This window comes from Falco naumanni, chromosome 14 (assembly GCF_017639655.2).
Source record: "Falco naumanni isolate bFalNau1 chromosome 14, bFalNau1.pat, whole genome shotgun sequence".
NCBI lineage: Eukaryota > Metazoa > Chordata > Aves > Falconiformes > Falconidae > Falco > Falco naumanni.
The window spans coordinates 6,549,640-6,573,106 of NC_054067.1; the positions used below are offsets into that span (position 1 = coordinate 6,549,640).

The window sequence follows — 23,467 nt, forward strand, 5'->3', positions numbered from 1 at the left end:
CACAAGCCTACCTGGCAGAAACCCACGCAGAGGGAGCTCGGAACATGCCTACCACCCTTTGACTGCAGTGCAGACACAGTGCTATCCCCTGAAACAAGAGGAGTGCAGGGCATCCAGTCTGGTCAAAAGTGTTTCCTACTGTCTGCCAGCTCAGGCAGGACAGTGTCACCATGCTTGTTAAACCCCAAGCGTAACAGGCACGTACTCCAAATTCCCCAGTAGCCACATGCAAACCCTGTGCAGTTGACATGTCCTGTAGATTCAGCCCTGTCCTCCAGGAGCCCAGCAGCAGCATGGAAAACACACTGATAGGCAAAGAAAAGCAGAAAAACTGTCATGCAAAAATAATTTCTTTTTTTTTTTTTTAATTATATGCAAGTGTGGGTTTTTTCAAGCATAAAGAATATCCACAAGCAAAGAGCAACGTTCTCCACTTCACTGGTTGTTCTCGGTCACTCAGTGCATTGCTTAAGCTTTTGATCATTTGTGCAAACTACAGGTTTTGTGCAAACTACAGATTTTGTGCATCCAGGCAGCAGTGGCCAGTTCTGCTAAGCTACAGGGCAGAGCACCTGGCGTCATGGGAAATCAGTTAGTGGGGATCCTTATGGTGCACTTCTGGAGTATCTTTAGGAACTCTGTGAATGACACACAGCCCACCCAAGGCAAGGACACTTCAATGTAAGCAATTTGCCTAAGGGTATAAAAGGGGACTTGCTCAATTCTGCATACATGTCAACCAGAACAATGCAAAGCAGAGTCCAAAGTTAATTAATGTAAAATTAGTACCAAATTATTAATTAGGAACTAAACTTGAAGTGAAAAATGTCTTGTACTTGAGAGTACAAAGAGGGAAAAAAAAGACATTACACTATTTAGTAGTTGATATTTTTTTATCCTCTCTTAGAAAAAAAAAAATCAAAGCATTCTGAAACGTAAAACTTCTAAATTTTGAGCTATAAATTCTATGAAATACACATTTCTGCAAATGTTACAAGAAAACTCATGGAGTTGTATTAACTATCATATAAATCATTCTGTTCTAGAGCACGGACACTGGAAGATATGGTTATGTCACATTTGGGGAAATGCCTTCATGACGGCTGCAGGTGGAAGCCATGGTCTTCATTTTTCCCTAAGAAAAATAATCACAAAGCTATGAAAGGGTGAACACCACAAGAAAATGGACAGATCAGAAGGTTCATCCCTACAAGAGCAAGGGTGCTGGGCAGGGAAGGTAGCCACCGCTGGTATAGCACTCAGGAAACCATATCCAAAATCGATTTTCTCATCACATTGACAGGCCCCATCCCTAACGAGCACCTGAGTGCCAGCATTTCAATCCCACAGGAGCAAAGTCAGGGCATATTTTTGGCAATGTCACCCTATTAGTTCAGACCAAAGATGCAAATAACTCTAAGCCCTTCATCCACACCGCCACAGAGGACTCTGCTCAGTCACAGCTGAGGCTCCCTCTGCCCCACGAGTACCTGGTGGGTATTTGGTGTTCATGTCCTTGACAACTGGGTGCTTCAGGGGTGTTATGATGCCTTGGTCGGGTTTCTGGAAGGCCGAGATGAGGTTGTGCATTTTCCGAAAGAGCCTCCGGTGGACCCCAGGCGCTGTCTGAGAAGCCAAAGAGGGAGAGGTGAGAGGGGATGCTGGGTGCTGAGCGCCTGCGCTGCCCTCCGGGCCCTGGCACAGAAACCATGTCCTCAGAAAGGCACACACGCACCCCAGGAAAGGAGCCAGCCCTTCAGCTGGACCCCCTGATGTGCCAACTTCAAATGAGTCAATGAGCTGTGCTGCTCTGCTCCTCCCCCGCGCATCGCTGCCCCCCTGCTCTAAGGGGGCTTCCCGCAGGTGCTGATAGAAGCCTGGGAGAGGGACAGTTTCTTAATCACTGCAAGAGCAACCCACAGCCTGCCGTGCTCATCAGGCAAATTCCCAAGTGATCTTGCGCTGTTTCTGGCCCTGATTTATTGCAGCCAGTGATTTAACCTCCAGCCTGGGGTTTATCGGTAAGATACTTCCAGCCTGGAAATACCAGTAAGACAACCCACAGAGCTACCTAGCACTTACAGGGAGGGGAAGTCCTTACACCACCAAGTTCAGGCATGGACACAGCCTCTTCTCAAGCCTTGCACTGAGCATTCAATGCTGGGTTAGGACTTCATTGAGTTCTCCTGTCTACCTCTTGTACAAAGGCAGTGGCAAAAATCTTACCTGTTTATTAAAAGTGGGAGGTTTTCTATCTTTCTGCATCAGAATCTTTTCAAATGCTGTGAAACAAAACTGTGTCTGCTTTTAATCAAAAATCCAATGTTGCTGTTAAACCCTTGAAGGCATTTTTGTAATAACCCCTCCCCACCAAAGCCATGGGGTGACAAGCGTAGGTCCTGCCAGCGTAGTCCCATTCAAGGGACACTGTCTCAGCCAGCAGTCACGAGCTAAATCCTGCCTCACTGGCACCAGCTGGAGCCTTCACACTGGCTGGGGTTTTACCAGCACAGTTTTAATTTCCCTGCCTCGTCCTTGAAAGATGGGTATGACCTGAGCTTGCTCAGAGACTAACCAGCCACAGGGAAGGAAGCAGAGACAAGAAAGCACCAGCTGCAGCTGGAGCCTCTTTTGGCCTTGGAGGCATAGTTCGTGGGGTTGAGTTGGATTTAGGCTGCTGCTTCTAACAGCTGAGGCCAGCGTGGTCTTAGCAACATTTATTCCAAGGTTTCTGTTTGCCTAAAGGAAGGTTTGGTGTCGTGGGTCTGTAGCTAGCACCTTTCCCTGCAGAGGATGTATTGAGAGTCCTGGGCCTTCAGGACATCTACGCTGTGAAACACATGAGGTTTGTCTACGATACAGCGAGGGAAAGCCCAAGACCCATATGCAGGAAGCCAGTGGAGGTCATGGTGAGGGAGTTGTAGCAGGTCTATATAACACCAGAAAGAAACCTCACCGCAGATGCTGTCATTACTTGGAGCCAAAGCAGGCTGCAGCCTCACTCGGGGAATTATCCTCCACAGGTGGATGTCCCTGGGGTCCCGGCATCCTTGCTGAGACACCAGCGCTTGCCCTGGCATGCTGGACACAGGACCACCCCATCCTGTCCTGAAAACCCTCCTACAGGGTGCTCCCAACACCTTACAGGAACGAGCGAGCAGATTCTTCCTGGGTACCAACCCCAAGAGCGACACAGATAATTATTTACTCTGCAGTAATGTGAGTGACTTTTACTCCCCGATCTGCTTCTGAGTAACCCCAGGAATCAGCCTTGTCTTCCAGAGCACTGCAACCACTTCTATTATAATAACGGCCAAGGAATTATGTCTGACTAGAAATTATTTAATGTTTGTAATCAGTGTTCATTAACGTGCAAACAGAAAGCTAACTACAAATTAATACACAGAGTACATCAAAGAACAAGACCTTCGTAAAAGAAATACAGGTTTGCATCCTAATTCTACCACCCCAAATAGTTGTCTGCATTGCAAATGGTGTTATTCTACACTTGAGTTACCAGTTTCTTATCAGATGGGTGAAAATGTATTTTGCATCAAGTTTTGGCTACCCTATATATGTTTTGCACCTGTGATGAAATAATGTGGAGAGAAATTAACTTTAAAACACTGTAGATTGAAAATCATTTCCTTAAATATTCTGACATTAATGGTACGTGGGATAGAAGAGAACAGATTGTGCTTGTCAAATTATAAAAACATAATATTTTTGCCGTTTGAAATGATGCAAAATAATGCACTGTTGCATTATGCAGCAGCTGAAATGTAACAGGGAATTAATTCATGAGTTCAAGACTGTCAGAAGTAACACCAAGACATCTTAGTGATGGGCACACTCAAGACCGATTACCTTCGATGAAAACCAGACTATGCACAAACGTGAATAATTTTAATATATTTCATTAAATCAATATGAATATCAAACAGGATGTAGAAATTTTCAGAAGAGAAATGAGAAATACACACCTCAGCACTCCAGGATCCAGTTTCTGTCTTGGACACTCTATAGGTATAAACGTAACCCTGATGCCTGTAGGGAAAAAAAAAAACCAAAAAAAAAATCAACAGGTAGTTATTACTCACTTCTACTGTCAGGTTTCACAATAGGTATACTCTGCTACGTGGGAGTCAGTTCATCTGCTAACATTCCTTGAAAATAAATTTACCCATAAAGGCTCTGCATAGATAAAGAAACTGAGACGTGGGTCAGAAGCAGTGTTCAACCCGCTAGGTTCTTTGTGGATGAGAGGGACAGGTCTGACTCAGATCTAGGTTAGCAATATTTGGTTATTCTAGGTTGTGACATTGCTTTCATTCCTGCCTCAACATTATATTTTTTTTTCTTTTTTTCAGTGATCTTCTTTTACTGACACATACCAGGCATACTTTCCCTGGAAAAGGAGAAGGTGTAGTATTGGCAGCTAGCATTACTGTATTGTAATCCATTTAAATGCAGGTGTTCCCAGAAGCAAGAGCATGACTGTAATTTTATTTGGAAAGCTAGACCCAAAAAACAAGGCAAATTGCTCTTTGCATTTGCTGTACATTCCTAATTCTCAAATACTGATAAGGGAGACTTACAAGAGCGTGGAATCTTCCTTCTTTTTAACTCTAATTTGAGTCCTTTGAGAATAAGGAGACATACACTAATAAGACACACTCATGTCCAGAGTCAGTCTTGCTTCCCTTACGAACCCAACACAGTGAATAATTTACATGGTAGATTATTATACCAATATCCAAAAATTTAACTCAGAAGCAGAGACAATCGGCAGTAGTTCCGTGGGTGCAATATCAGTTTAGATGGTATCAGATAAGGAAGACTGTATTTCACACTACACAGGTTTACATGAATACACAGCAGGATTTTAGGGACCATTCCCTATTTCAGCATCAATTCTCATTCTTGAGAAAGCAGAAAAATATTATCTTTCTTTCCAATTATACATGGTGTTATAGTAGTTACTACAAAATAGCAGAAACCATCAATGACACAGATACCATATGATTGCAATTACTTACGCTCCGTGTCATGGCTCCTGGATAAATTCTTGTTAAAAAGTCATTACATCAACCTTTGCAAAGCAGTGTCTGATATAATTTAACCCAAGCAGGAAGTTGTTAACAGTTGTCACACTGCTACAACCCCACGAAGTGGGAGAAAAAATGCTTGTCGTGATTTGTGAGCTCTGCCCCCACCACTTGACTCCCACCGTGATTAAATACAGCGGCAGAAGACAAAGACACAGCGCCGTCCCCTCCCGTCGGGGCTGCTGCGGGTGCAAATGGCCTGTGCAGCTGCCGAGACACTGCCCTCCTCCTCGGTATGGGGCTGCCCCACGTAGCCCCACAGTCCTGCCACCACCTCATCCCTCTCTTCGTGTTAACCAGAGACACAACTTTCCACCTGGCACCGGTTGGCCGTGAAAAGTGACCGGCCATGCTGGCTTCTTGGAAACAGCCACTGGAGCATCACTTCCCCCAGCAAGCGCAGCTGCTGTGGTCCCTGAAGGGTTTCATGGGCCCAGAAAGGGCTCTTGGGATAGGGGTGTGAGCAATCCGCTGCAGCTGCGGGAGGAGGGAAGGACATGGCAGGACAACACTGTTCTCCTGTCCATGCCATGGCATCGTGGTCACTGGTGTTTGAGGCCACAGCTCAAGCCCCATTGCTTGAACGCACATCCCTCTAAGCCACTGCATATGCTCATGTTCAGGGAATCCAACGTCTCCCGTCGGGGTCCTTAAATAACCTCGTACCATCACGTCCTTCCCTAACACCTGGGAGAGCTGTGCCTGTATTGACAGCATATCATGAGCAGCTGATGTTCACATTAACCTTTTCTCTCTAGACATCACAAGGGGCTCTCCTGCACTTATGTATGTAGCATGCCAGCCAATATATGATTAATGAAACTACAGCCCACAGTGTACTGGGAAACATCGAAGAGACCATGACATTTTATCCCCTTTCTTTGAAGGGGATATTTGGCGATATCTGCAGCTATTTGGTTTTTTTTCAAGCCTTAAAAACAACAGAATCAGTATGTAAAAATCTAAAACTCACTCTCTCGCCTCTTGTTTTTATTAGTTCACTGTACATTTTACCCATGCTTGGCCTTGGCTGCCCAAAAGCATTCTGACTGGCTCAGTCTCTTTAAAATCTGATTTTCCCACAAATGGCTCGGTTGCCTGGAAAGCTACCATCTGCTGTTTCTTTCATCATTTTCTCTACCCAAGAGATTGCATGACTGGAAGTGGTTGAGGGGTTGGGGTGCTGCCCTGACTCTGAAATGTCTGATGGCTTTCAGCACTCTGCCAGGAGGATTTACTAAGCTGTATAAATTGAAAAATAGAGGTCAGATAAAGTAATATTCAGGGCCAAAGCAGGGTAAGGTATAAGATAGGCACCTATCCTGCATTTTGCAGAAAATTCCACTGTAAGATATTTCAACCAAGTCCAGAGATGGCACAAAGGATGGCTCAGATTAAAAACTCACAAGATACAGAAAATGGACCAAGAATTTGGGAACACGAATGCTTTGAGTGCAGTGTGGAGGATGGGAGGAGTAAGATATTGCTATCACAGCCTTGTGAGGGACAAGTGAGATCTCTCCACTCACCTGGCAAATGTACATTGTTTTCCCAGAGGAGGAAAGGCCTGAAGGGGTTCACTGTGCTTAAGCTGACAAACACAGCAGCATCACCTGCTGTCAGCTCTGAAGCCATCAGTGATCACAGCCCACCGTGTAGGTGGAAGATGGCCCAGGACGGCCACACCTGCTTCTTCAAAGGGAATGCACATGGTGGGGTGCATTTTGTTAAGAAGGGGAACAGCTAGATCTTCCCAACTACTTTCCACTGGGATCTTTGTTTCCACAGAATGAATTACAGCACTTCTGATAAATACTCTCCCAACGAGTGTGATCTTATCAAAACTTTCTGTTAAGCAGCAGGAACTTACTTCATTACCACTTCAAAGAGCTTTTTACCTTCCACGTGTGAGTGACATGGTTTTGATGAGCCAAGTTCTCTTTACTGCTGCATGGGCACAGCCTCCCATGAGAAAGGATTTTATGATTCAAACTACCCAACATTAACTGAGATCAGTGTGGACCGAAGGAAGTTCAAGGTGTTTTCCTTAAAACAAAGATTAAATACAAAAATTAAAATTGAGATTGTGTAGAACATTCCCTTCCAAAGAGCAAAACACGTAACAGGGGGCAAAAGCAGGTGGAAAAGTGCAGTTACTGGAGCTTAGATCTCAGGAGATGAGAAATTCCGCAGCCACCATGAAGGGACAGCTCAGATTTCTACATTTCACTCCATTCATGTCAGATAAAAGCTCCTACTGTGACGCAATGTTCCTGTATGTGGTGTGGCCATGAAGCTAAAGCCAAAAATCAAACACCATGGGCATGGTGCTAGTCACTGGGGATGTCTCACACAGCTTATGCTCTGAGGCCATTACCTGGTGACACGCAAGCCAGGTCCACCTCTCAGTGTTCCAGACTCATCTCTCGGCCAGACAAAATCAACAGGAGACGGACACGTGTCACTGAGAGAAGGATTTCAGAGAGTGCTCTTCCAGTGACACTGGCATACCAGTGTATCTTGGAGGAGGACAAGCTTTTGACACCCGAGCAAAGACCCAGGGGAGGGGTCCCCCATCCCTCCATCTAGCCCAAGGACGGCCGCAAGCCTCATGATTGCAAAGCTCCGCTTTCACGCCAGTGAAGCTCAAGGGACGGCAGCAGTTGTGAAATAACAGCTTGATGAATGAGGCACTATAAATTTTTGATCAAAGGCAAAAAATACCAAAATGCTGATGAGAGGAAGCAGAAAACAGCCATTGCTGTAAGGACAATATTGGATAGCACTTACAAAAGAGCGGTTTAGTCACCACTGATGATATTTTTATGTCATTTCACTTATTTTTTCATCTCCACAACAAAGAATATCTTATACCAGCTGGGAACTGCGCTAGCGCTGTCTCTGTTGCAATACCGTTGCTGGGAAAACTTTGTCAAAGGAAAATCTAGAAAAAGTTGCAATTACAGGAAACAGTCTGCTTTATATTATAGGCTTTTTTCTTTATAGCTAGATAATTCCTCACAAAGAGCTACAAAGGCATCATTCACAGATGACATAATGAGACAGCATCTGCCTACCTGTCCCCTCCACTCCTCCTCTTCAACTGTGATCAGACTTGTTAAAACTGCATTTACTTTAACAGGTGAATAATTACAATCTTCTGCACCACTGAAATAGCCAGAGGATATTAACTGCATGCTGAAGATTAAAATTAACCATGATGATTCAGCTGCATGGTATATTTTAAAATTATTTCCAAATGTTTTGTATCTCAGTTGGGAAATTTTATTAATCTAATTTGTATTCATTTCTGGGTCCAAAATGGAACCAATATAGAGGAAGAAAGACAGAGAGACAAGGAAAAGCCATGTCAGCAATAAATGACATCAATTTCTTCCTCTTTACACAACTTTGTCTTCTGATGTCTTTGCACTGTATCAGTCAGCTCTTCTTACCTGGTATATTTGCATCCTGACCTTACCTTGGAATGTCACTTTACAATATCAATGAAGAACCAGACAGTGGCGTGGCTGACAAACAGTGGTTCTGAGCATTGTATACTGCCCATACTCCGTTTCTTTCAGACTGAATCTGTGTTTCTTAGGTATTTGCTTAAATCTTATTTAAAGATGGAGAATGCAGAAGTACCATAAAAGGGGACAAGTTAGGGAAAACAATGATTTTCCCACGTTAAAAAAAAAATTATATAAATCTTCCAATTGTTGGAGGGGATTGCCCAGTTTTTAGAGTAAGACATAAAGTTTGTTTGAGGGAAGGTATATCTCTTGCAGCCTCTGATAGAAAGCAGTGGTGGCTGTCTAGGCTGCATGAGAGGTGCCTTCTGAAGGTTGTTAGCAGCATAGCTGCGCCGTGCCTGGGCTGGCTGCGCTGTGGGCACTCAGCTAAGCAGGGTCCATGATCTCAGGCCACGAGGGCTGCACACACATTGCCTGGCCTGGATTAGCAGGGGAAAAAAACAGAAGGTGGTTCAGATTGGGCATCTTGGAAAGGAAGATGGGGACTGAGTGGGGTGGATGAGGAAGGAAAGGAAAGGGGACCCATGTCTATGCAAGCTGGGCAAGGAAACAGCAATGAAAATCCAATCCCTGGGAGAGAGTAAGACTAAATGAGTAAGGAAGGGAAAATACCAAGGTGAAGCGTGAGGGGGCTTGAACTGGGAGCACTACAAAATGCTGGAGGGCTGAAAAGGCCAGGAATAGTAGATGGAAGGTTTGGAAACAGAAGATGTATGAAACAAGGAAACAGCCCTCAGCAATGCAAGCAAAGTCAACAGGTTATGCAGAGTAACACTGGGTAGTCTCAAAACCCATCCCTGTACCCCTCACACTGGGAACCCAAAGCTAAAGGGTGCTGCAGGCCTGAGCCTCCTGTGTCACATTTGCTCTCATGTGAAATAGAGTTAAACTCTTCATCACACAAACTGAGATAATGCTTAGAAACTGCTTAAAGTTATGGAGATGAGTACTACTAATGCTGTAGAGATGAGTACTACAGGAGGGCTCATAGGGACTCGGTGCTTTCAGAGTGGGGGGGGGTCAATGGCGTGCAGCAGATAATCTAGTGAGCATGAGAGGTCAGGCTGCAGCTGCTTCTGCCTTATCCAGAGGTGTTTGATGCAGGATGTTTGTGGATCACCTCATGAATGCCCAGAGGGACCATCAGGCTGCCTCCCAGTGCGGAACCCTGGACCAAGTACGTAGGCAATGGCATGGGCATCACAGTGGCTACTGAGATGGGCAATGGTTACCACAGAGCCAAAACTCGTGAGGCTGGGGGACTCCACAGTAGTGCCTGGGAGCCTGCACATCTCACGTGTGTGCTTATCAAGGTGTCCCCTGCCCAGGGTACCCCTGAGCCGCATGACCTCCCCCATGAAACAGAAGTGACAGCTGCCAAAATGATGCAACAGTCAATTCAACCTCCCACTTAAACTTCTGGGTTTTTTTCAATTGTTATATTCTTGCTTGGTTTATTAATCATCGAAAGGCCAAAAGTCTTGTTATTTAATGTAGGAGAAAATCCTATTTAAGCTTACAGCTCCTCACTCTGTCCTGGAATTTGCATTTTCTGGTTGACAAGCAGCCTGGTTCTTGCCTTGTTTAGGTCTCAGGCATACAATCAAAGTACGGCAACTTAGCAATTACCACCCATCAGCTAACCCAAGCTGAAGAAATAGCATTCACATTGAGATGATGTGCAAGATACAAGCTCTGTGCCAGCAAGAGTGAATAAAATAGTTTAAATCAGTGTTTACAACATCTGAAAAGCCAAACAGTGTTACCGTAGCTTAACTCACAGCAGCAATCTGTACACACCCACCTGAGTTTATGCTTCTGTCACTGATTCCCCTACCAACGCTTCTTGTGACAAAAATGTACCCATGATACTGAGTCAGTAACTAGTATTAGCTTGCCGCAATGCTGTAGCATTATAAAGCAAATACATTATCTTATTTTTCTCTTCTGAAATTAACAGAAGCTTTAAAAAGCAAGTCAAATCCTGTGAAATGCCTCTGAATTTAGAGCCAATCTTCTGTGGAAGACTGTCAGTATCTTCACCACTTGAACACTCCTAACCATCAGAAGAAATGCTGCTGATTTACCCGAAAAGCCGTTCTGAGCAGGGTTTATGTTGGTCTGGTACAAGGGGATGCCAGCTAAAAGCAATGCTTTTGAGAATTTATTCAAATCTGAGATGCTAAACAGAAGGAAATTATGATAGGCTGGTAACTAAGCTTCATGTATTACCATGTCCTCCAGAACAGTACCTCACTTAGGTAAAACCACATGAAATCAGGTTATGTGGTGAAAATTCTTTCTTCAATTTATGCAAAACTCACAAGAACTGTAATAGATAAAACACTGTCAATAGCCCTGTAAATGTTACTGTTTCATATTTCTATGAAATAGTTATTGGGGTTTTAGGGATTAATTCAGACCGACTATAAAATCCCTGAACCTGGAATCACTGTTGCAACCGACAGGAGCCTGTAGCGAGGTGGGGCCCCATCTCTTTTCCCAGTAACAAGCTACAGGACAAGAGGAAACAGCCTCAAGTTGGATAGATTGGATATTAGGAAAATTTTCTTCACCAAATGGGTTATTAAGCACTGGAACAGGCTGCCCAGGGAAACGGTTGAGCCATCATCCCTGGAGGTATTTAAAAGACGTGCAGATGTGGCATGCAGGGACATGGTTTAGTGGTGGCCTTGGCAGTGCCAGGTTAACAGCTGGACAAGATGATCTTAAAGGTCTTTTCCCACCTAAACGATTCTATGATTGTACAAAACCAGGGTAGAGCCAGCTTAGGTTCTGTTATCTAACAACTGTACCCACTCTGTCATTTACAGATTCAGTAGCGTAGCAGCTACCTACCAGTCAGGCTGTCTACCTTTGCAAAATCTTTCCAAGAAAAGCCACTGGAATACCTCAAGGCCATTACCCAAATTATTCTCAGGAAAGACAACGCTCACTCCAGTTAGCAGGGAGCTAAAATACTCACCTCAGTAGAATTTACCGTTGCGCTGTAGACATCTTTTTTTCAAAGCTGAAAATAGTGTGTGGTATTTACAATGCCAACCTCGAATTGAGGGGCTCATCCCCAGAGAGAAGCTTTTGTTCCAAACTACATTTTAAACGGCGATGATTATTATGTGCAGTGTGGTAATAAATGCAATTATTCTGCCATTTCTATCAAAAATATTACATGGGAAACAAAAGAAATGCTAAGCTGAAGCTGGCTCGTGATCCTGTATTACACCTTCACGCTGTACAGCTGATACATCTGCTGCATCAGAAAGTTTCTGCACGTTGCCTGAACTTGTGCACCATGGTTACAGTGACAGAAGAAACAGCACACGTAAAAACCGATAGGACTGCAGCCTATCCCTATTGCCATTACTGTTGCTTCAAGAGCTCTAAACAGCTTTCTATTCAGCTTTTGATTATTCTCCACAAATTGAATACAACACAGTACATGAACAGCTGGTTTCAAACAAATAATCTGAACACAGTTTGACAAGTATGTCATGTTTAGCTTACTTAAAGGTCTGAAACAACTACTAACATTCCAAGTCTTCTCAAGTATGTGAATTTTAAGACCCAAACTACAAATGCTTTATCTTTGCCAATTCAGGCATGAGCTGCTTGTTTCTGCATGTGTGCTCATATATCTGTAAAGGAGAGCGGTGCTTTTGGCACTCTCAGGCATTTTATTTATGCATTTTTCAGGCACAGTTTAAGAAGCTGCTCCTCGACCAGCCGCTGTTATTGTGGCCGGTGTCCCCTGTTGACTTCATTAGGAGTGGTGTGAACACAGGATTTCTGAGGGTGCTAAAAATGTCAAATGGGGTATTGAGCAAAGAGGAAACCAGACCAGTAAAGAAAGCTCCCTGGGACAATCAGGTTTTGATACAAAAACCCTGGTGTACTGTCTACAATGTTTACAGGTAAAATGTGTACATTTTTTAAAGCATATGCATTTTTTCTATCCCAGTTTTCAGGAACAGCAAAAATCTTCTTGCTTTCCAATGCAACCCTAAAATATTTCCAGGAAAAGATAGTGCTCCTGTGTTGACACATTCAAAACGCGGCGAAGAACATCCTTAAAATATATATTATCCATTTGATAATGGTATTAATAAAATTAAGATCTTGGTAGCATCTGATATTAGAAAGAGTTGCCAAAACCCGTAGGCAGCAACTCTGTAAGATTCCCAGGGGACACTATTGCAAATCAAAACCTTCTACTCTTCCATGCATGGTTTAATTGTGGTCTTAAAGTATTTATGAAAGCGCGTCCATTGTGCTTTGCCACAGCCACACCAAAAACCATTCTCTTTTTAAAGGCTTGCAGGCATGCCATCTGAACACCGTGACTTCGGGCAGCAGAAAGCAGCATTCGAGGAAGATAAAGCAAAACTTCAAGAGAAACAAAGAGCGAAAGCAGAGTTTTCCAGCCAAATGCTCCAACAACAAGGCCCTGCCTGCCGCAGTTACCCGTCTCTGTAGGTCAGGTTTTATGCCACTACCTGTCTCTTTTATGCTTGCCCTGTAAAATCAGTGTCATTCGCAAGGGATTCATGAAGTCTTTGACTCTTCTCCTCTTTAAAGGTCAGGGCTCCACTTTTTAATTGGAAAAGCAAAAGGTGAATGAGCCTGACCGTGAACACAGCAGCCCTAATTACGTGCCTTAAGAGGCTCCAGGACCGCTAAAATACGTTAGGGCTTGTGGGGGGTGCGGGGGGGTGGGGGGGAGTGGAACAGCATTACAAATTTATGCAGTTTCTTGGAAAAAGGAGGCGTTGTTTGAGCCTAAGCAATGCAGTGGCAATCGCAGGACTTATCAATTACTGTACCTGGAGCTGGAAGTGCAGAGCGACCACCTATCTGAGCGCAAGCTGGTGACAGTATTGTCATCCAAATATTTGTTTAATGACTTTTTTGATAAATGTTTCTTTTCCCTTCATCAGAACTATGCCTTTTAATTTTGACAGCTCCCTTCTTCCCCCATAATGGAAAAAAAAAAAACCCAAACCCTAGGAAGGCTTGGATCTGGGAAGCAAGGGTTTAGGTTTGTTTTGTTTTACTTCTCCAGGGAAGTGCAGAGAGAGGGGAAAGAAGACAGACTGAACATGTTTTGATTTTGGAAAAGATGATTTTTGTCTTTTTCTTTTCTAAGAGCAATAGAAACATCACTGGCAGTATGAAGCAGTTTCCCTTCTGTTAGAAATTGTCATTGGGAAGGTGTAAATCTTTTTGTTTAGCTCTGATACTTACTGCAATATATCTAATGGCTGACCAGCTTTGTTTCGCATTTTCAAAGATCAATTCAGTATTTCCATTATATACATTATTTGCCTAATCTTGATATATCTAGGTATTCCTAGAGTGATCTTCAGCGTGAATTTTGAACCGAAATGTAAATTTCTGAATAACTCTGTGACTCCTCATAATTTCCATTATTTATTTAGAAGGAAGCATAAAAAGTCAGAAAAGTACTTACTCTTCCTTTTTTTTTTTTTCTTAAACAGTGAAAACAGCAACTGCATGTTTCCCTCAGTTTTTACTAGCGCTTTCACACACATACATGCTTGTTTCCTGTTTCATCTCTGTGCATGATGTTCAGACTGGAATCTGGGGGAGCTGGGTCTATTGGTTTATTTTGCCAAAGCCAGGCTTTAGCATCCTCTATTGAATACATACCTACATTTCTCATACCTTCCCTACTAGCTCCTACAATCGCTCCACTAAAGTGCTCTGCTTTGCTAAACTTTTGCCTGTCAAAGCACTTCTCTTGTTTATGGCCCACATTTCTTTAAACTGTCATTGCTATCTTCAGTGTGAGACCATTTCCTGGTATCTTTATGGTAACTGTCTCCAAAGTTATTGTGTGATATGTTGTTTACTGTATCTGCTATTTCTTACATAATGCTCTGAATTGAAATATTAAGAAGAACTGAAACCAAGACTTAGTTGTAGCATTTTTCAGCCACCTTTCTGTCTATATCAAATCATACTCATCATAACATTTTTCATTTTATTTATCTGGATTTATCCAAGATCCAGTTGAAAATTTCCCTTATAAAAAATTTATTGAGGATCTGTATTCTATAAGAAGCCTGCCTAACATTTGCCAGTGATATTTTTTGCTTTTACCCCTTTGTTTATAATATATATGTTTGAATGCAACACAACATATAGATGAGTGGCTCATAAATTCCAGAAACAATTAGGTAGGGTTCTGTTTCTTTCTGAAGTCTCTTTTCTTTTCCCCCAGAAATTGCACACATTTACAGTTAGCAATCCTTTCTGTTCTTCCTGTTCTCATCTTATATTTTTTTATTTCATTCATGAAATTTCTTCCAAAGGACGTAAACTACCATTAATAGAGCAAAAAATCCCAACTGATTGTGTTCAGATGAAAGACATTGTTACATACCTACATCAGGATTTAGACTAATGGGGGACTAATTTTAGGATCCTCTATTTTATTCCGCATTGTAACATTCTGCCTGATCATTTCTCTAATGCCTTAGTGTTTCACCTGCACTGAATGACTTCTGAGTGTTAAGGAGATATATCACCATTTCCTCTGATGGTTATTTAAAAGAGATTCTGCTTTTATTGCCTATTCCCATCACAGGAATCATAGCACTCCTTATCTCTTGCTATGTCTGTTCGATTTTCATTTAACTCAAGATGCTTCTTATTTCCCATTTTTCAGCTAGCTGTTAGGGTATTTGTTAGGAGTAGCACCTAACTTGGTTCACCTTCTCATTTCACAAGAGAAGAAAAAAATACATCTTCTGCCACAAAGATCTTCCCTGAAAAGAAGGTTCTGTTTTTCTGGGTTGCCTATAACCTTCTTGCATGCCTCCATTTACTGGTCCACAACAAGGGAATAACAACATGCACCCAGGGCTTAATTGCATATTGTTGGAAACATACTGAAGACATTTGGGGAAAACCTGACTTAGGACTCTTCTTCCTATTCTGGATTTTTGGGGGTTTTTTTCCAGCTATATAAGCGCCCTTTGTTAGCTAATTTCTTGCTGGCCCTAAGATGTATTCCTTCTTCTACTGAAGTGAGGCGCAAGTGTCTGCTTACCCTTGGTAGACACATCTTTGCCCTCTTGATGCAGTGGTACTTCATTGCCCAGCATTATGTCTCAGGACTTTCAAACCTTCTGCTTTTGCCAGAAGTAGGGTAATTAAATTGCCTCATTAAAATGAGGTGCTATGCCTATGAAGTTCTCCAGCTCTCTCAGGGAAACTTCTCTACCCTCTCTTTGACACGCCATCCCATCAGAACTTTCCCCTTTCACCATGTTTGATGAAGCATTACCACTTAATTTGTTACCCACCAGTATTTCATGTACTTTACAGGTAGTTCACTCCAAGCCTAACGGCTTGAGGGGACACAGTCTGACCAAATGTCCTGAAGCAAAGGCACGTACTAGATGACAGCGATCCATGCTACCCTTCCTGATGACAAGAGACGCCAGGGATGTTGCTAAGCATGCCCATAAGCACGTTAGAGAAGCAGAAGACAACGGGCAGAAAGCAAGAGACTTATCCAGCACAAAGAGCAGCACACGGCATCTGGAGTCAACTCTTCTCCATGGCACCTCACTCATCCTTCCTATGTGCTCCAGACCTGCTTTCTCTTTCTGTTTTATGCCCATAGGAAGCATGGGCTCTGCAAGGCAAAACCTGCTCCCCTTCACTCTGCAAAGGACCCCACACCCCTTCTGCACCCCTCTGCCTTGAGTCAAGATGAAGGAACCAGAAGTCTCACACCTGTCTGCAAATGGTAACGTTAGAACATATTTTGTCACCGTTATGTGGGAACAGACCGTACCATGGACATGAAGGCTGAAAACCAGCTACCACCCGACCAGCCCTTGCCAGCACCCCGCGTCCAGCCCCGCTGGCCTTACTCACAGCACGCAGAGGCAGTAGACTCCTGGGATGCTCTCACTGTCCCGCAGCAGGTAGCTGCCATCAGTGCCCGTTGCCAGCAGCAGCTTCTCCCCAGCCTCACGGGTGATACCACCATGGTAGATGGGCAGCGCGTCCATGCCGGTGCCGGCTCCCACTGCAGGCAGCTCTCCCTGTGAACTGTGCTGCCTCCAACTGCTCCTCAGCTGTGCGCTCCCCTCAGCACCTCTGTCTCGGCAGCAGATGTAAACAGGATGTGTTCACACTTCTGAAGCCACCACGTAGGGTGAGACAGTGCTGAGGGAAGAGTGAGGAACGAGCGCAACCTTTTTGTGGGGTTTTTTTTCCCCTTTTGGCCCTTCTTGTTTTCCTTTTTTGCAGGCTGTGACATCCTCACGGCGTCGCAGCTCACGCCGCCACTTCACAGCCCACTCCCGCCCCTGCAGCTCTCCCCTCAGCAGGGATGTGACATGGCAACATAGCGATGGCTGCGGGGCCAGTGGCCACGAGGGCAGGGAGGCCAAGACCGTGGCACCACTGCCACCAGGCACTTGTCCTTTCTGGCAATAACCCGAACAGGCACAAGGAAGAGCTCCAAAGGCCCTCTGCAAAGCAGGGATTATTTTTTACCCTTTTATTTTTCAAATCCCCAGGGGTGAGGAACTAGAGGAAGCAAGCCGGCCTCGCTGTCCCTGCCCCGCCAGGCCACTCACCTCAGGCTGTGGGCACCAAGCACGGCCCCTGCTCCATGGCAGCTGGTCCAGCACCCACAAACACTGGCTCCCAGATGGGTTTACCTCATAAGTTCTTGTTTTCATAGGCTTTAGTGTTTAATCACTTTTAACATCAGAAGTGCTCATTATTTCTGCTTGGAGGCAGGCAACAGCCAAGGAGGCCCCTCACATCCTCCCTGACACCATCCACACCACTATCACCTTCATGTGGTGCGTGAGTGGGTAGCCAAAATCCAGAAACATGTCTGAAAAAGCCATTTCTCCCACCTGCTGTGGTCACAAGCATTTCCTCAGTACGCTTGTCAGTTGAAAGCTCCCATACACACGTTTGCAAGTGGGTCTGTTTGCCAACAAGTTGAAAATGTGCTTTTATACCCCCATAGATATTTCCACCCACGGAAAAACTGAGCGTGTTCCCCAGCAGCGGGCAGCACTGTGTGGCAGAGACACGGTGGCACTGCCCCTGCAGCCATGCCATCGGCATGGCCCCTGCAGCAAGCACAGGGCTGAAGGCATCCCTGGCACGAGGCCGCTGCCCGATGAGCCCCGTTCTCGCACCTGGCTCTATGAGTTATAACTCACTAAAATACAGCAATAAGTACGGGCCGTGCTGATGACTGATTTGTTTTAAATTGAGTTTGCTAGCAGGACAGAGTGGGATGAAATCATCTCACCCAGGTGTTCACAGGATGTTGTGCCCTTGTTGACGTTAAGGATGGGTGAAAAAATAGCTCTATAGATACAAACATTTCAGGAACAAAAATTAAATTTAAAAACACCAAAAATAAGGGCTGCTTTTTTAAAGTTTCAATCAATCAAAATGTTTTCTCTTGATCACTTCACAGTATGTGTCTTTCAGTTCTCACCTTTAATACTGTTTTTCCTTGAAAACACTTTTTTTTTCAACTAGCTTTAGCTTTTCCTTTTGAGGGATGGGCATTTCTGACCCATGAGTCACAGGGTAGCTCACGCACAGAGCATTGCACCAAAGCCCCTGGCAGCAATCGCAGATTTTGGAGGCACCGGGAGCCTCCTGCCCCACAGGCAGAGCCCAGCGGACGGCTGCCTCCCTGCCTGGCTCCCAAGGGGCTAAGAAAGCTGCAGAAAACCTTAGCTGAAGAGGGACTGAAAAATTCCACGAATGTGTTTATGGCTTTTCTAGCTTGTTACGCAGCTGTTCATTACCCTGTTTACACGAACCTGGGGACTCTGTTATCCTGCTCGGGTTTTTTAAACCAGTTGTTAAAGTATTTGCACAAAAATGGTAGAGCTGCCGCCTACTGCAAATGTGATTAATGTGGATAGTGACAAAGTGTAAGCAAAGCACTGTTCCCTCGTAAAGCTGCTGCCTATTTCTTCTCTTCCAAACTGCCTGTACTCTTGGGGATTTCATCTCACTTTCCCATTTCTTCACCTGTTCTCAGTATTAACAGCTGATTTCACAAAAAATATGTGTGTAGTTATCTGGAGAAGAAAAACAACCAGAATCATCCAATTCTGCAGATCTCATTGGCCCACTCATCAGATTTCAGCTAAAGCATCGGTAGAAAACCATAACATTTTTTACTATGAGATGCTCTCTTAATAAGGGAGTCACCACATTACCAGGCCAGCCTCATACTCCTAGCACTTTGATGAAGCACTATCTATTACTGTAAAAGAGCTGTAAAGACCTGATTTTGCTTTTGTGGGTAAGGAACCCATAAAACTCCAGCTACGGAACCCCAAAGCCCGGGCTTCCATACAAATCCCTTTATGGCCACATTGACTAGGGGATACGCAGTTTTTAAGAAGTAATAGAAACGCTGGATTTTGGAACAAGGGATACTAAGAAAGCATTAAGGCTCCAAGCAGGATAAAAGAAAGAAACCATGACACTGCTAGCACAGCTCTACACCACACCACCGAAGCTGGAGAAATCTCCTCCCCAAACAAGCCATCTTCACCGTAGCTTTGCCCTGTCAGCATGCAGTCAGACTCACATCAACTGCTCCATTTTTTATCCAGTTAATGTTGCGCACCTATTCCCACCCTAATTTGTACTGTTGCGTATGTGCAGTGGGGCTGAAAAGGCAAACTACAAAACAGAGCAGCAGGCTCGGGGGAGTAGGAGACACAACAGAGAACCAAGCCTCAGAGGGGTGCTGCTCCCATCTGGCCTTAGTCCCCATTGCCTTCCACTGAAATTGGTGATGTCTTTAAGCACCCCGAACCTTGCCCTGTATAGGATGCCCGACACTTCTCTTGTTTGGTGAGTATTCAGCATATTCTGGACACCACAGTTTTGTGCCTTCCCTAAATGGGTCCAGCTAGCAGTCCCTGCAGTGCACTATAAAAAATTTATCTAAAAAATACATGAAGGAAAGGAAGCACTTAAAAGTGCTCTGAAATATTTCGTCATGAAAAACAGGCTTAGAAAGATAGGCCTGCATAGACCTCTTGGGTCATCAAGTCTTCTTCCCTGCTATCTTAGCCAAACACATCATATAATCCCTTTCAGAAACTCATTATACTCCATCTTAAAAGCAGCTTGGGTTTTTTTGTTCTTGTTATTGTTTCACTGTTTTCATTGGAAAGCAATTGCAGAGCATCACTATTCTGTTGTTTGGAAACCTGCTTCCAATTTCAATCCTAAATTTATTCATGACCAATTTATACTCATTTATTCTTGTGCCAGTGTTGTCCTTCAGTTTAAATAGACGTTTTCTCTTCCTGGAGCTTATGCCCATGTGGTATTTATAGCAGCCTCCCTCAGCCTTCATTTTGCCAAATTCCCCTCACACTTAAGGCTCTCCCTTCCCATGGTCACTCTAATAGTTTTTTTCAGTAGCTTCCCGAAAGCAGATCATTTGGGAACAGCATGCACTATCCTGGCTGATTTCTGACATGCACCTCATACGCTGTTACCAGCACTTCGTTACCTTGGTGGAAATACCTTGCTTTGTGTCGTGTGTCTTTCTCCTCCTTATTCTTTTCTCACCTATGAGCATGCAGGTATAGTACAAACCTGGTTAACAAGACCCAGATGCATGAACTTGCACTCAAATCTTTCTGAATTTCATCCGATTTATCCTATGCTTGTCCTCAAGGTCACTCAGTTCTTCCTAAATGAGAGTTTTATTCGCCTCTGCAGTGACAGTACCTCCCTCCCTTATGTCACTGGTAAATTCCATTAGTGCATGCTTATTTTTTATGGGATCATCATTAATAAAAAATGTTAAATAGTATCAGGCCCAAACCTGATGCTTGGGAAGCTCTACTACCTTCCCTCAGTACTGATCTCCTCCTACTACTCACTTTCTTATTCAGTTTTCAATTTCTGTACTAATCTCCCATTTTAGCTAATAATTTCCCACATGGCACTGCACAAAATGCTGTACTTAAGTTTAGATAATTAGCTTTAAGCACTTCCTTTGTCTAGAAAAATCAATTATGATGATATTTCAGGCACCGGAACTTGTAGAAGTACCTGAGAAGTGGAGGTAGAGGAGACAAAATGAAATTACCTTAAGTTTTTTGAACACCTGCACAGATTTGGGCTGATTTTCATTTTCAGATGAGCTGCTTCATTCATCCCTGGCAATGACATTTTCATACGTTGTTGAATTTTACAACAATTCTGAATATTATAACACTAATGCAAGAGCATCATTAAAATTGTTGGATATTGTTATTTGACTGAAAATAAGAATGACCTTCAGGACCTTTATGAAATTAATGCTACTGCAGAACTGTTATAGGAAGGCCTTGTATAAAGGGCTATAAAGCAAGAAAAAAAGTAAAATATCTGTATTGGTAGCTCTGCTGATATAGCAGTATTATCGTAAATGCCATCTCTGTAGAAACACTGGAAAAGCAGCTTCAAAAATCAGCAGCTATCACAATGTACCTGAAAAAATAAACTGAAAAATACCACATTAAAACGTAACAAAATTTAAATACTATTTTCATTATTTCGTGTCATTTTTGTTTATGTGTAATCTAACAAAATACTCAGCACAACTGTATCTGCAGACAGAGACTTGCCGTTCATATAAGACAGTAATGCTAAGACTCAGGAAAACATTGGTTATTTTACAGAGTACCTGCAGAGTCACCATTACCATGTTTCCTTTTTGAGCTGAAATGAAAGAGGCTGGAAAAATCAGGCTACAATTAGCAAACGTGTAATTAGTTGTAAGGTTCTGAGCATCAATACAGAAGAAACCAGAGAAATTTTGGGTTAAAGTTCACAAATGAGCATATACTTCTCCAGCCTCTGTGTTAGTCATGATATTCTGTGTTGCTTGGGGGGAAAAGATGGGAGATGGTTATAATAAATAAAGTTTGGGTGCAGGTGTGGATTCCAGCTTTATACTCCAGGACACATACATCATTCAGATCTCATTCACTTTGAGAAAGGCCAGCCTGTAAGACCAGACTGCCATGGAACTGCTCAGATGTTTGGGTAGTTGTGAGAGTGGTTGCAGATCACAGCTTTTGTCCCCTTCATATGAAACACATAGCCCAGGGGAAATCTCCTTACCTCAGAATATTAAGTCCTCGAGTGGCACATTAGCTACTGTGAGGATTTCTGTACAGCGCTCAGAACTTGAAAAAATAAACTTCCTCATCCCTTGGAAATTCGGTGTCTGGCACCATTGATCAGAGTTGATTCTGGGAGAGGACTGAGAACACAAAAGGTTATGGATCTTTATGAATGAAATTCTTTACACTCATCAACATCTGCCTTCTGCGCACAGGTAAATACACACATACGATAAATGACGACATTTCACCGAACTTTAGCAATATTATTTCCTCTGTGTGGCCTCACTGCTTACCTGTGCAGTTGTTTTGAATGTTTTGTGAGATAACACTAAAATTGAAAGCTATGTAATACGGTGCAATTCAGATTAAAAGTTATCTGTTTTAATGTGGTTTCTTTTACCGGTTAATATTTTGTACTTCTCTCTGCAGAAGCTTCGCAACAGCTGGCTATTTTGCAGGTGTACGTGCATTACCAAGCAGAGATGCCATTTGCGATAGTGTCAGCATAAGCAAAACTAACTCATAGAAGCTTGCACCTTTTTATTTTCTGCTGTTACTCTTTCAACAACCTTTTCCCGTAAAATTCAGCAATGCACAGGTAGTCACAAGCATTAGGCATCCAGCTACTCTGCAGACCAGGACCTCCACATCTTTATGATTTAACTGAATCAGCTTCAAAAGTCAACAGGGATAAATCATATAGTGACACTCTCAGGGTAGAGTAAATGTCCGTGCTGGAGCTCTTCCTGGGAACATTCCTGTGCGAGCAAGCCTGGAGTTGCGTATAAGCTTTAGAAACGAGATTTCCACAGAACACAGGCACAATAGTTAAAATTGATTTGCTGACATTCCATCCGAGTTCCTAACGAATATTTATCTGAATTACAACAGAGCCATGTAATTAGGCATAAATGAGGGCCTTTGTTCTGGTGGGGAGGAAAGTTTATCAATTCTGAACCATATGCAATTGCATGTCTAATCTCTGCCTGCAATTATTTCAAATGCACGTCCAGATGATAGCACATACTTTCATTCTGAGATTCATTGAGTTTGAGGCCAGAAGGGATCATTAAACCATCTGGCCTGACCTCCTGGATATCACAGGCCATTACGTTTCCCCAATTACCTCTATACTGAGCCCTGTAACATGTGTCTGACTAAAGCATAACTATTTTTGACTAAAGCTTATCTCTCAGAAAGACATCTAGTCTTGATCTGAAGCCATCAAGAGGAGAGAATCCACTACTTTGTGGGTACTTTGTTCCAGTGGCTAATCACACTCGCTATTAAAAATGTAGGTCATGTTTCCAATTTGAATTTCTCTGGCTCCAGATTCCTGGATCTCGTTATACTTTTCAGAGTTGAAAGGTCCTTCGATACCCATTATTTTTAGCCTGTGTGTTTATTCTCTGGAGTCAAGTTGCCTCTTAAATATTTTGTTTTGTTTTTTTTCTAATGGACTTCACCGAACTCTGAGAATTCACAGGGCAAAGGGTTTTCTCTGGTCCTTCTTGTCTGTATATTTTTATTTTACCTGATACTTATTTCAGCAGTGCCCATTTCCTTCTCATGGTGCCAACGATGCACGCAAGGAGCTCAGGGGTCCCCGCTGCCCTGGAAGCACATACCGAAT

General features: G+C 43.4%; 1 protein-coding gene across 2 annotated transcripts; it reads right to left on the bottom strand.

Moving 5' to 3' along the window:
• Window positions 1-908: 908 nt before the first annotated feature.
• SH2D1A (SH2 domain containing 1A) lies at window positions 909-16,797 on the bottom strand. Of its 2 annotated transcripts, XM_040614499.1 has the most exons (4): window positions 16,574-16,797; window positions 3,984-4,047; window positions 1,491-1,626; window positions 909-1,135 (listed from the first exon to the last, which is right to left on the bottom strand). In XM_040614499.1, exons 1-4 carry the CDS (start codon window positions 16,708-16,710, stop codon window positions 1,095-1,097), a joined length of 378 nt encoding a protein of 125 aa, XP_040470433.1. In that variant the 5' UTR covers window positions 16,711-16,797; the 3' UTR covers window positions 909-1,094. The 2 variants fall into 2 exon arrangements, with proteins under 2 accessions (XP_040470433.1, XP_040470432.1); XM_040614498.1 differs by having other exon boundaries at window positions 909-1,626.
• Between the last annotated feature and the right edge of the window lie 6,670 nt (window positions 16,798-23,467).

Bases quoted from the DNA above. Each gene is read 5' to 3' on its own strand.
- SH2D1A (XM_040614498.1), bottom strand. From the start codon at position 16,710: ATGGACGCGCTGCCCATCTACCATGGTGGTATCACCCGTGAGGCTGGG. The intron at 4,048-16,573 runs GTGAGTAAGGCC...TTTTCCCTACAG, and splicing joins GTCTACTGCCTCTGCGTGCT to GCATCAGGGTTACGTTTATA. The intron at 1,627-3,983 runs GTGTGTATTTCT...TTGGCTTCTCAG, and splicing joins CTGGATCCTGGAGTGCTGAG to ACAGCGCCTGGGGTCCACCG.